Source organism: Maniola hyperantus, chromosome 19, assembly GCF_902806685.2.
Source record: "Maniola hyperantus chromosome 19, iAphHyp1.2, whole genome shotgun sequence".
Taxonomy (NCBI): Eukaryota; Metazoa; Arthropoda; class Insecta; order Lepidoptera; family Nymphalidae; genus Maniola; species Maniola hyperantus.
Window position 1 is genome coordinate 2892403 of NC_048554.1, and position 12335 is coordinate 2904737.

A 12335-nucleotide genomic window follows, 5' to 3' on the forward strand; every position below is an offset into this window, starting at 1 on the left:
GAAGGGTAATAGGCAGTGGCGTAGCTAGGTAACCAAGGGCCCTGGGGCAAATCAAAAAATGGGGCTCATTGCTATCTAAACTGGTTAGGTTTTATCAAGTAAAAATGTTAAATATACAAATACATTCACAGAAAGAATTTAGGGGAATTCCCTAGTAATTTTCGAATTTCTCTCAACTGAGTTACCATGATTAAAGTCAGGTTGCAACCTGTCATATTTATTTTGAAAATGGGAGAAATTTTCAAAAGTTTAGATCGATAGAGATTTTCTGGTAAGGATTTGAGGGCCCCCTGAGCTTTAGGGCCCCGGGGCACGCCCCGCCTTGCCCCTAGGTAGCTACGCCACTGGTAATAGGGTGACAACGAAATAATTTCGACCTAAATTCTCCTAGAGAGCGGACAACAGTCGTCGACTCGTCGCTCCATTAAGCGATTGCGAAAAAGACCGTTCAAATGTAATCATTTACCATATTATTATCATTTTGCCGACTCCAGCGTCCGCAAACTCCATTTCGCCGCCTAAATACGGGTGTGGAGCCAATTTTTTAAATGCGGTGCGCTCAAAATAAATTATGTAGCAAATGGGGAAGGCGCAATGGCCAAACAAGAAATAAAACGGATGAGCGCGACTAGCGACCCGCCAGAGGGAGACAGATATATGACTCCACCGCCTTCCCCCCTCTCTAACCTATAGCACCCCCCCATCCCATCGTTCCACTTGAAGACGGCCCCGACTAAGCTATCGTTTTATTGTCACTTACACCTTGCCAAAGATTTGTTTACTGTTGAAAATCTCTTGTCTGTAATCCGAGTTAGTTATGTCTATAAGAGTAAGGTTGAAACTGGTGTGTTATTTTGGTCAGATGCTATCGACATTGAGATAATGTTTGTTTAGGATTGTCTTAGTTTAATTTGTTAGTGCTGTTGTTAAAGATTGCAATATACATTTCTGACTTAATCGATGACTAGCTGATGCCCGCGACTTTGCCCGCGTGGATTTCGGTTTCAAAAATCCTGTTGGAACTTTTTAATTTTCCGGCATAAAAAGTAGCGTAGGTATATTAACTCTCCGTCCATCAACTACTTATCTCTATGCTAAAATCAAGTCGATTAGTTGCTTAGTTAGGGTGTGAAGGAATGACAAACAAACAAATACACTTTCGCATTTATAATTTAGTATACCTAGATACTAAGCTTAATAGGTAGGTACAGTACGCAGCGGAAAGTAATAACTTACATCGACCTTTTGAAGGAGATATCCGTTTTGTAAAGCGTTGTCCCTGTCGTTGAGACCGACAAAACGTCATACTTATAGGTCTGAGTGACAGAGACAACGCTCTACAAAGCCAACATGTCATTCTAAAGGGGGATATACATTACTTTCGGTCGCGTACTGTACTTGACTTCGCCTAACCATCTATGTACCTACTTAGGTATAATAATCTTCCTACCTAACTACGTTCTTAAGTAATTTTTTTAACTATTATGTAAGTTGTAAGAATAAACAACAAACTACTTATAGGTACCTAAGATAAGAGTGCTTCTATGTATGATTAGTAGGTATTGTAGAATTATTGTTAGTAAGTAGTAAATTGTTAGTTTATGATTCCGTGGCGTCACCCTGTTCAGGGTACCAGCTGAAAATCAGCGCTGTATGTTCTTGTGCAACAAGGCATACAGCATAATGCTGAGCTGAGACCCTTTTTGGGTTGTGCCACACATGACAGTTTGTTCCGGCGCTTCCTTTACTTGTAGCGCGTTGGGCTTATGCTTAGATGGACAAGGCGCCGGAATAACCAGATCTTAGTTATAAGATGTGATGTGTGGCACAGTTTGCAAAATAAAATCTTTTCTTTCTTTCTTTCTTTACATACTTACTGGTTTACAATAGGTATTTACCCACAATACTTACCTATAAACCTTTATAGGGCTTAAGTTAGTAGTACCTTTCTAGGTAATTAATGATACCTACCCACGATGTCATCTGCTTACCTAGATTAAGATTTTAAAAATGACGTTTTTAAAATTTTTATTTTCCGGGAAAAAAGTATATTATCACTTTACAGATCTGTAACTATAGGTAGGTACCCATAGCATGTTCTGGGATAAACATATCAATTTAAAAGACTTTCTATAGGCAGGTAGATATTCCGATAAAAGAATAAGCACCCGTCTGACTTTGTTGTGGGCTCTTCTCAGACTGGGGCGCGTTTGAAACCCTCGTAGCTTTAGTTTTAGGTACATAACTAATTATCCCCATTATATCGTCTACGTGTATAAGTTTATTACTCATTAGCCTTTCTCATAGGCTAGATTGTAATGACAGTAAAGTACCCTACTGTTGTCAGCACTTCAAAAAAATATAATATATCGTCTTACAAATTAACAATTTTGACCACCAGTATAAGCGTAACATGTTACCTATTCTGACTAAATAATTTGACTTTGACTTTATCCATGCAAAAAATCACGTCGATCCGTTACCTACTTCGCTGCGCTGCGGCGTGAAACAAACAATCACACAGATTCGCATTGAATATAGCATACTTATAAGCATAATTAAGCATACTTTTACTAGGGAAAGTGCAAGAAATTTGAAAATAAGCAAAATTGAATTAGATATTATTGTTCTACGATCTAGTAGATACAACTACGACTCACTGCTACGAGATGCTACGAAGTCCACTTTTAACTTAATTCCATAATCAAACTCAAAAGAAAAGTTGTCGTCAATTCAATTTGCATTGAAGGAGGATCGAGTAACGACCAAATTAAGTTTCCGAACTGATCAGAGAGCATGGACAAATTGGATTATCGTCCCGCGCAGTAATCTGACCGGCCGGTCACTTAATTCTCGTTCTCATTTACCTACTCAATCTTTAAGCGTTTACAGACGTTCCGACTCGCGATTCCAATAATTTACATTCTAAACTAGTTAAGGACACTTATTAAGAGGCCGGACTGATCAGAGAGCATGGACAATGAGAGTACTTTATTTATTAAATTAACTTTAACATAATAGGTACCTACCTACTCCGTCTCAGCTTTATTGAAATAAACAATATAATGAAGATCGTTGAATTATGAAAATTAATTTTGCTTATTCTAAGAATTTCAGATTTGGATTCTGAATGCACCAAAAAAAAAATTATTCAGAATCTGCTTGAACTAGAACCTCCTACAGGGTCTGACTTGCACGGCTGCAAAATTTGCGCTCAAGCTTTTCCTCCTCTTTCCTCGCAGCACTCAGGATTCTCTTTTTGAACCACTCACTTCGGTCAAACTTTTACAACAAAATAACAAGTTTTGTAGCCTTGCATAACAAAGTATGCAATAGGTAATAAGTAGATATAAATAATTTAAGTTAATTTAGCTATCGCATTAGGTTAGCCTGTAATGATAGTTTTAAGTTGTCAAATAAAAAATAAAAAAAAACTGTTCCAATTTAGTAGATGACTTTTCTGATCAGGGAGCATGGACGAATTGGAATATCGTCCCGCACAGTAATCAGACCGTCACTTAATTCTCGTCCTTATTCACTCAAACCTTATGTGCCTACAGACATGCCAATTTGATATTTATTAAGATGTACTACTGATCGGAGAGATTTGAGTTTTGACAAATTGGATTAAAGTCCCGCGCAGTAATCTCCGCCGGCCACTTAATTCTCGTTCTCATTCACTCAATTTTTAAGCCCTTACAGACGTACTAATTTTTAACTCTAATTTACATTTAAAACTAGTTTATGATGCATATTATACTTACTTTACTCTAAAAATTGGTACGAATGTTAGGAACGCCAATATTGACCGGATTTTAATATACTAAATTTATATCCCGTAGTCTAAATATATAAAAGGAAAAGGTGACTGACTGACTGACTGACTGACTGATCTATCAACGCACAGCTCAAACTACTGGACGGATCGGGCTGAAATTTGGCTTGCAGATAGCTATTATGACGTAGGCGTCCGCTAAGAAAGGATTTTGGAAAATTCAACCCCTAAGGGGGTGAAATAGGGGTTTGAAATTTGTGTAGTCTACGCGGACGAAGTCGCGAGCATAAGCTAGTTTGAAATAAGGTTTGGAAATAAACTATAGACACGGTACTACTACTACCTACTAATACTACTCTGGTTTTGGTTAGTCTAACTCAGAATTCCTCTCTAGAGGAAAAAGTTCCCATAAGTTATAAGTAGGACTTTCTTTTATTAGCAAAAATTTTCATCGGTTAAAACGCTCCGTCATCCGTCAAAGGTCGGTAGATATACCATCGAGGCCATTATCGGAACTACGCATCGACTAATAGCCACGTGATAGTAGGCCCAACTCAACCGTACACTTAGATCAACAAGTTTGAAACGTGAGTTGAACTTGCAAGTTGACAAGTCTGTAGAGTCTTAAAGATTGTCTGAATTGAAGTTGGATCGTGTGTGGATCGTTTTTTTTCGGTGTCCCGAGCACGCCGTTAAAAGTATTTCCAAACGTATAAATAATTTACGAAACGAGGACATAAAGTTTGCCGAGCGACCCCCGCATGCAAATCGAGTTGGAGGAAAGAAGTGTCCGCGGCCGTCGCTGTCTCGCTCCTTCGCTCAACTTTGCTGTCCATGGGAGAACGAGAGAAGAGATTGTTTCTACCGGTGTGGAAAGGAGATAGAGGATTTTGGTAGTTGCGTTCCGCTAAGTGAATCAGTGCCCGCGTTCGCTATTAAATCAGGGCGCGGGGAGGGGGTGGCGCGTGCTAAAATGCTCTTTACGGGTGGGGTTTTGTTTGGCGAGGGCGGTTTCTGAGCGATTGCTCGGCAGTCGTGATCGCGACGTGTGGCTGGACGGTCGTGTGTGTCGTGATAATGGCCGCGCGGTGACCGCGCTTCTCGTAAACAGTTAGGCGGGAAAGTTCCCGCCCACAGCGCGGCAAAATATTTTCAGACGCTAATAAGGTAATTGGGCTGAAATGATTTAAGTTATTACGTGAAAAAAGTTTTCAATGCTAAGGAAGTATCTGAAACCGTGTATTTTCTGAACTGCAACCGCAGCTTACACAAAATAGCCTTTGCATTTTTTTGTATTGAATGCTATTTTCAGTAGGCATAGGTATAACAACCGATAGATTTTCGATTTTTTTTTTTTAATTCAGATACAAGTTAGCCCTTGACTGCATTCTCACCTGGTGGTAAGTGATGATGCAGTCTAAGATGATAGCGGGCTAACCTGGAAGGGGTATGGCAGTATTTATTAAACCCATACCCCTTTGGTTTCTACACGGCATCGTACCGGAACGCTAAATCGCTTGGCGGCACGGCTTTGCTGGTAGGGTGGTAACTAGCTACGGCCGAAGCCTCCCACCCGACCAGACCAGAAATTTAGAAATTATAAAATTCCAAACCCCTGCCAGGAATCGAACCCGGGACCTCCCACTATTAAGACCACAGCGCTCACCACTGCGCCAGGGAGGTCGTCAAAAATTAAATAAATATTTACGAATTTATTTTAAAAGTTTTCAATAAAAGTTCTAACGGAAAATTAGTTTTACAATAAGTAGAATGTAATCATAGTGAATAGTACCTAAATTAATAATTAATATCTAATGTTTCAAATGCATTTTGAAAGTTTTTAATTATAGTAGAGCTTTATGTTTTTTACGTTGCGTTAGAAGACGAAGTGAAGTCATTGCTATTAGAAGACTAGAAATAAAACACGACATTTAAGTTATTAAAAAAATATATAAGAACCTACTTAGGTATTATTTTTTAACATGCTGTAATTAATCAGACTAACTCTATGCTACTTAATTTATATTAAAGAGTACATCTTCATAATTTTATCATACAAATTTTAAATAGTAAGTACAACATACCTACCTACTACCTACATACACAGCATTTTAGTATTTATTGTTCATGTACTGTACAAGATATAACTTAAAATATTATACACAAGTTTCAGTTTCTAATATATTTTTTACACATATAGCGTCGAATTCAGCCCCCTTCCATTTCATATCAGAGGCCCCTGAAATAAAGCTTTTATATTCTTTACTATAGCTGCCCTGGCGAACTTCGTTCCGCCTAACAGTTGATTCAAATTTTTTAAATTTTTCTCTCCGTAAGAACCATCCTCGTACTTCAAGGAATACCTATTATAAAAAAGAATTAGCGAAATCGGTTCAGCTGTTCTCGAGATTTGCGATGAGCAACACATTTAGTGATTCATTTTTATATTATAAAAGAACACGCGGTGTAAGAAAAATAATGTAAACCTCGTGATACTTAGATAGTACGAGTGGGTACGTATAGTTATACAATACTTCCAGTATTGAACATTGCACGGTCCAATCAGTCCCGTAATAGAATAAAGGCCAATAAAAGGCGAGCAATAAGCTCAATTACGACGGACATATTGATATGCAATCGCAGTTGGCGCCCGACGCAATTACGATGCCTCGATGTATTGTGTAAAAATCTAAAACCACTTACTTACTTCTTATATGTCTGTTATATTTGATTATCTTCGACATATTTTGGTATTAAATTAGAATGGAATAAAAAATCGGTCAACTGCGACTACTAGAAAACGGTGTTTTATATTTGGCAATCTTCTTCTTCAAAAAATATTTTTTTACAATAGAAAGAAAAAGTGGCAACGACAGATAAATTCAAATAATTTATGTAAATTGGTACCCATTATAATACCCAAGAAATATTGTACATCGACTAGAAAGAGGTTTCGGCTTCGTAGAGCGTTGCCTCTATCATTCAATACCTATGTGACGTTTTGTCGGTCTCAACGACAGAGACAACGCTCTACAAAACAGCTATTTCTTTCTCAAGGTCGATGTACAATATTTTCTGCCAGGTACTGTACATTTGTTTATTGCCGATTGTGGAATTTGTAAGAGAATGTGATAATTAACTACGTAAACTTAAAACTACAGCTACGAGGGTTCCAAACGCGCGCTGGTCTGAGAAGGAGCCCACAACAAACTCAGCCGGTTATGAGATGGACCTGTCCATTGTAAAACACTGTCCAGTGTAATAAAGTTTTGTAGTAATAGCGTATAATATGGGATATAAATATATGCTACGTAGGTTCTACGAAGGTGCTACGAATTTTAAGTTAGTCCAAAATTTTAAGGAATTTAAGCGTGCTAAGGTTTAAAATTAAATCCATACCTATAATATCTACTAATATTATAAATGACCTCGCACCGGAAGACGCAGTGTTGCAAGACCCCCCACTAGGTGGACGGACGATATCAGACGAGTCGCATGAAGCTGCTGGATTCAGGCGGCGCAAGGCCGTGGCTTGTGGAAGTCTCTACAAGAGACCTATGTCCAGCAGTGGACTTCTATCGGTTGATGATGATGATGATGATGTGCCAGTGGGTATTAATGCTTTTCTTTGAAGATTTGTATTTAAACTTGGCTGACACATTTTACTTATAAAACACAAACCTGATTTATTAGTTCGAGAAGCTTCCGAAATTTACCCCTAACTGGATCCGACTAAACCTACTAGATGCGAGCTTTGAAACTACCGTGTAGGCATTATTTCGCTTTTGTGAATAGCTAAGTAGTACAAATTGAGTTGTTTGCCTATTGCCGTTGAGAAAGCCACTAGTCTGTGTGTGTAGTTTATTAGAAATTGAATTTGTAGGTGGTGTTAAATAATAATAATCATTTCTACGGCTCAAGTAGGTAAGTATATCGTGTCTGTTTTGAATGTTGGTTAAAGATCAAAGTACCTATGTAGATATATGTACTTAGATCTACTCTCTGATCTAATAAATACGTATTTAGATATACTTAGATGTATGTAGATCAGTCACTCAGCCAAGTTTTTCTTTCATGAAAGGAAAAGGTGACAGACTGACTGATCTATCAACGCACAGCTCAAACTACCTACGGGACGGATCGGGTTGAAATTTGACATACAGTTCCGCTAAGACAGAATTTTTGAAAATTCAAAGCGTAAGCGGGTAAAATATAGGTGTTTGAAGTTTAAGTAGTCCACGCGGACGAAGTCGCGGACATAAGGTAGTTAAATCGATTTGATGATCATGATTTCTATTGTAGTTGTATCTACCTGAAATAAAACATTTTGAACTTTGTTTAAATTAAGAACAGTGTTTACTTAGCGCGTGTCATACAAACGAAGTTTGATACTTTTTTGAATACTAGCTTATGCCTGCGACTTAGTACCTACGCGTGGATTTAGGGTTTTAAAAATCCCGTGGGAACTCTTTAATTTTGCGGGATAAAAAGTAGCCTATGTCACTCTCCAGGTCTTAAACTATACCGTTGCAAAAAATCACATCAATCCGTTGCGACGTGATTGAAGGGCAAACCAACAAACCCACAAGCAACACACTTTCGCATTTATAATATATTATGAGTAGTGATATAAAATACCTTATCCATCAATAATAACTGTATCCATTTACGTTACACAAAAGCATAAATTATGTTATCAGTTTCGACTCCGTTCTAACTCAATATCTCGATACTTGGGAATTAAGTTTGTCTCAAATTCTGTTGCGCGAACTTCGAATCAAACTTAGTTTAATTTGAGGATATTATGTCTGTCGCAGCGGTATAAATAATACGTCTGTATTTACTCTAAATATTCCTTATTCGATTCCTATTGTGACAATTTAGGAAATGATATTTTTTAAACTAAGTACATCAAGTCAAATGAGGCATTTTCAAGATAACCAACCAGTGTCCGCTTATTATTATTAGTTTGATAGGCTATCCATAGTAGGTACGCGACAGGTCGAGATCATCAACGGGTTGATATTGTGGTAAATGACACGATGCCCCTTCTATAGTCCGCGACTGGTTGAGATAGCAATCGGGTTATGAGTCGGGGGACGCCCCGCACTCCCGCACGTCACCCGCGCTATCCCCCCACCGGGTTAGCACGGGAGCTGTGCGGGTGTGCGGGGAGTCCCCACTCCGATTGCTATCTCGACCTATCGTGTACTATATCATTTGAATAGATTTTTTTTACTTGAACCTACCAGTCAACCAATTGACAAAACTTTACTTACCACCTTTATGTTATTTGTGCTACATACAAATAAACTAAATTAAAATGTTTGTGATTTTTAAATAATTTTCTGAAATGAAACTACTTATCTCTATGAAAACTCAAATTCTGCTTAATAATTATGTAAAAAAATTGTTCAGGCTTATTGAAATAGCTAAATCAATTTTATTAAGCCCGATTTCGATTTCTATTCGATCGCTGAAATCCTATATTTTCACACGTAGGTAGCTATTTATGTAGAGAATTATTAAAAAAAGGATAACTTTTGTGTCCCCATTAGTATAATTAGGGTAAAATATAAGGTTGCTAAGGGATTTTTGAAAATCCAAATCACTCGAATGGTTTCAAAAGTCAAAAGTTAAATAATTTATTCAAAGTAGGTACTTAAGTAATAAATTACACATTTTGATGGTCGGTTGTTTAATTTGTAAGATATAGTGGTGATAATTATTACACGAACTTAAAACTAAAGCTACGAGGGTTCTAAACGCGCCGGTCTGAAGAGCCCACGACAAACTCAGCCGGTTATTCTTTTTATTATCACCACTTTACAAAATCACTTATATTTATTAGAACTATCACAAAGCCGTTAAGCAACTCATTCCCAAGCCTTCTTATCATTTAAATAATCTTTTACATTGTAGGTAATAGGATTTTTTAATAAGTTCACGTGTTATGAAAACTTTGAACTTGTTGAGAGACAACTCCAATATGTCTTCAGTCTGCTGGAAGCTTATTGTAAAAACGTATAGTATTACCAACAAGATTCTCAGACAAAAACTAGTTACTTAATTATATTATCTATTATTTTACGAAGAAAATATCATATTATGTAGAGATGCATAAGATGCATTCAATAAAGGACAATTGCACTGTGCCGCGCTGTGCGCGCATTATAATTGACTGTAATTGCCCCGAGTACGTACCATCTCCTGACTTCTGAGTAACTCTTGTTAGGACACTACTCATTTCTTGTGTGCTAAGTAACTCACAATTTAACTCTATAGGTACACTGCAAAGCTAAACAAAAACAAAAGACTCTGTGGCAACAAAATAAACACTTTTTCTTTTTTTTCTTTGTCTGTGTGTCTAGATCGTAGCCCATCCACTTAACTGGCTTTGACAAAATTTTATGCAGAGTTAGCTTACTAGCTTACTTTCTGGAGATGGATATAGGTTACTTCTCATCCCGGAAAATCAAAGAGTTCTATAAACAAATAGCCATAATTATTAATAAAAAGTCTAGGTAAGTATTTAGATGATGCCCGTGATTTCGTACCCACGCGTGGGCTTAGGTTTACATAATCCCGTGGGAATTCTTTGATATTATGGGATAAAAAGTAGCCTATATCCGTCTCCAGGACCAGAATGCAACATATTCCTGTATGTACCACGTCAAACTGGTTAAACGGATGAATTTAAATTAAATGAAATGCATTTATTTGATTTCATGTAAGACTGCATGTGCTACTTATGATATGTCAAGACTACAGCCAGTTCGGAAAGCAAATTCTACTGAGAAGAACCGACAAGAATGGCCCGTGAAAACTAGCAGATAGACAGACAGATATACATACTTTCGCATTTGTAATATTAGTATAATATGGATTAAACATCGATATAAATGACAAGATATGGTCAAGCGAACAAAATTTTTTACGGTTTTGAAACCAAATAAATCGCCACTTCTTAGATACTAATGAACGACAAGTTTGAAATCTAGACGTCACTGAGGTTGCATTGGTGCTAAAGCATCACTGAGTCGATGCCATTTTGCTGGTTCAACAGCCCTGTCCATATATGGAGTAATATTAAAGATCACTAGAAGGATGAGGTCGGCCTTGCAGAATATAAGAGTAGAGAGACATGCACAGGTACAACAATTTAGGAATTTCATAGATGAATTTATGCAATAAGCATTAGCAAGTTACAAAAACAAATTATTCAGAAAAACTGAACATAAAATAGATCAAAGTACCAGGCATATCGTCCTATAAACGGATTAAAGGCCACCGAGACCCGTTTACACAAATTGTGACTGACAGCTCTACCCAGGGTTAACACTCATTTTTTTATTAAATTTTAATCCACTCAGTGTCGATCCGACTTTTTATTCGTTTTGTTTACCTTTTAATGTTATTACGTACTATATCGTATAATGTCGTAATTTCATTATTTGTGAAAATTGTGACAGCAGATACGAAATGGCTCGGAAAAATCTAAATATATAAAAGGAAAAGGTGACTGACTGACTGACTGACTGACTGACTGATCTATCAACGCACAGCTCAAACTACTGGACGGATCGGGCTGAAATTTGGCATGCAGATAGCTATTATGACGTAGGCGTCCGCTAAGAAAGGATTTTGGAAAATTCAACCCCTAAGGGGGTGAAATAGGGGTTTGAAATTTGTGTAGTCCACGCGGACAAAGTCGCGAGCATAAGCTAGTATAGAATATTTTTTGTTCTAGGCGTTATAATATTGAATAGAGGTCAATGTTAATGTTGTAAGCCTCACTTGGAACTCCTGATTCACCTATCCATACATAAGTTTGTGCGGGTGTGCGGGGCGTCCCCACCCCGATTGCCTCTCGACCTGTCGCGTACTAAGTACTATACTTACTTGCGCCGCTTACCGGTTTACTTCTACCATTATCATCATCATCATCATCATCATCATCATCAACCGATAGACGTCCACATCTGGAGTCTGGACATAGGTCTCTTGTAGAGACTTCCACACGCCACGGTCTTGCGCCGCCTGAATCCAGCGGCTCCATGCGACTTGTCTAATATCGTCCGTCCACCTAATGGGGGGACTACCAACGCTACGTCTTCCGTGCGAGGTCGCCATTCCAGCACCTTGGGACCCCAAAGTCTATCGGTTTTACGAACTATGTGCCCTGCCCATTGCCACTTCAGCCTCGCAACCCGTTAAGCTATGTCGGTTACTCAAGTTCTCCTACAGATCTCCTCATTTCTGATTTGATCACGTAGAGAAACTCCAAGCATAAGTAGCTCTCTCCTTCGCCCGCTGAGTGACTCTGAGCTTTCTTATGAGGCCCATAGTTTGCTTCTATACCTACTTGTATTACATTTTTTTCCAATCGATCGGATTGTCGCGCCCCGATAGAATCATTCCCCGTTATTAATAGTTAATTTAAACTGTTCAATTGATCTCCATTACACTTTATAAAACTCCGATATTAAATGAACGAGCTGTATAGGCACTGTGATTAAATATTATTGATTGTTTTGTTCCTCTGCAGGCGGGTTGAATC

The 12335-nt window shown here is 38.0% G+C and overlaps 1 protein-coding gene across 1 annotated transcript in view; it reads left to right on the plus strand.

Annotated features, from left to right (window-relative positions):
- Nucleotides 1–12335, plus strand: part of LOC117991455 (dorsal root ganglia homeobox protein-like) — a 113835-nt gene that overhangs the window by 7902 nt on the left and 93598 nt on the right. The window contains exon 2 of the mRNA XM_069505100.1: nt 4887–4942. Within this exon, the coding sequence (XP_069361201.1) occupies nt 4887–4942 (56 nt within the window). The remainder of the gene's footprint in view (nt 1–4886; nt 4943–12335) is intronic.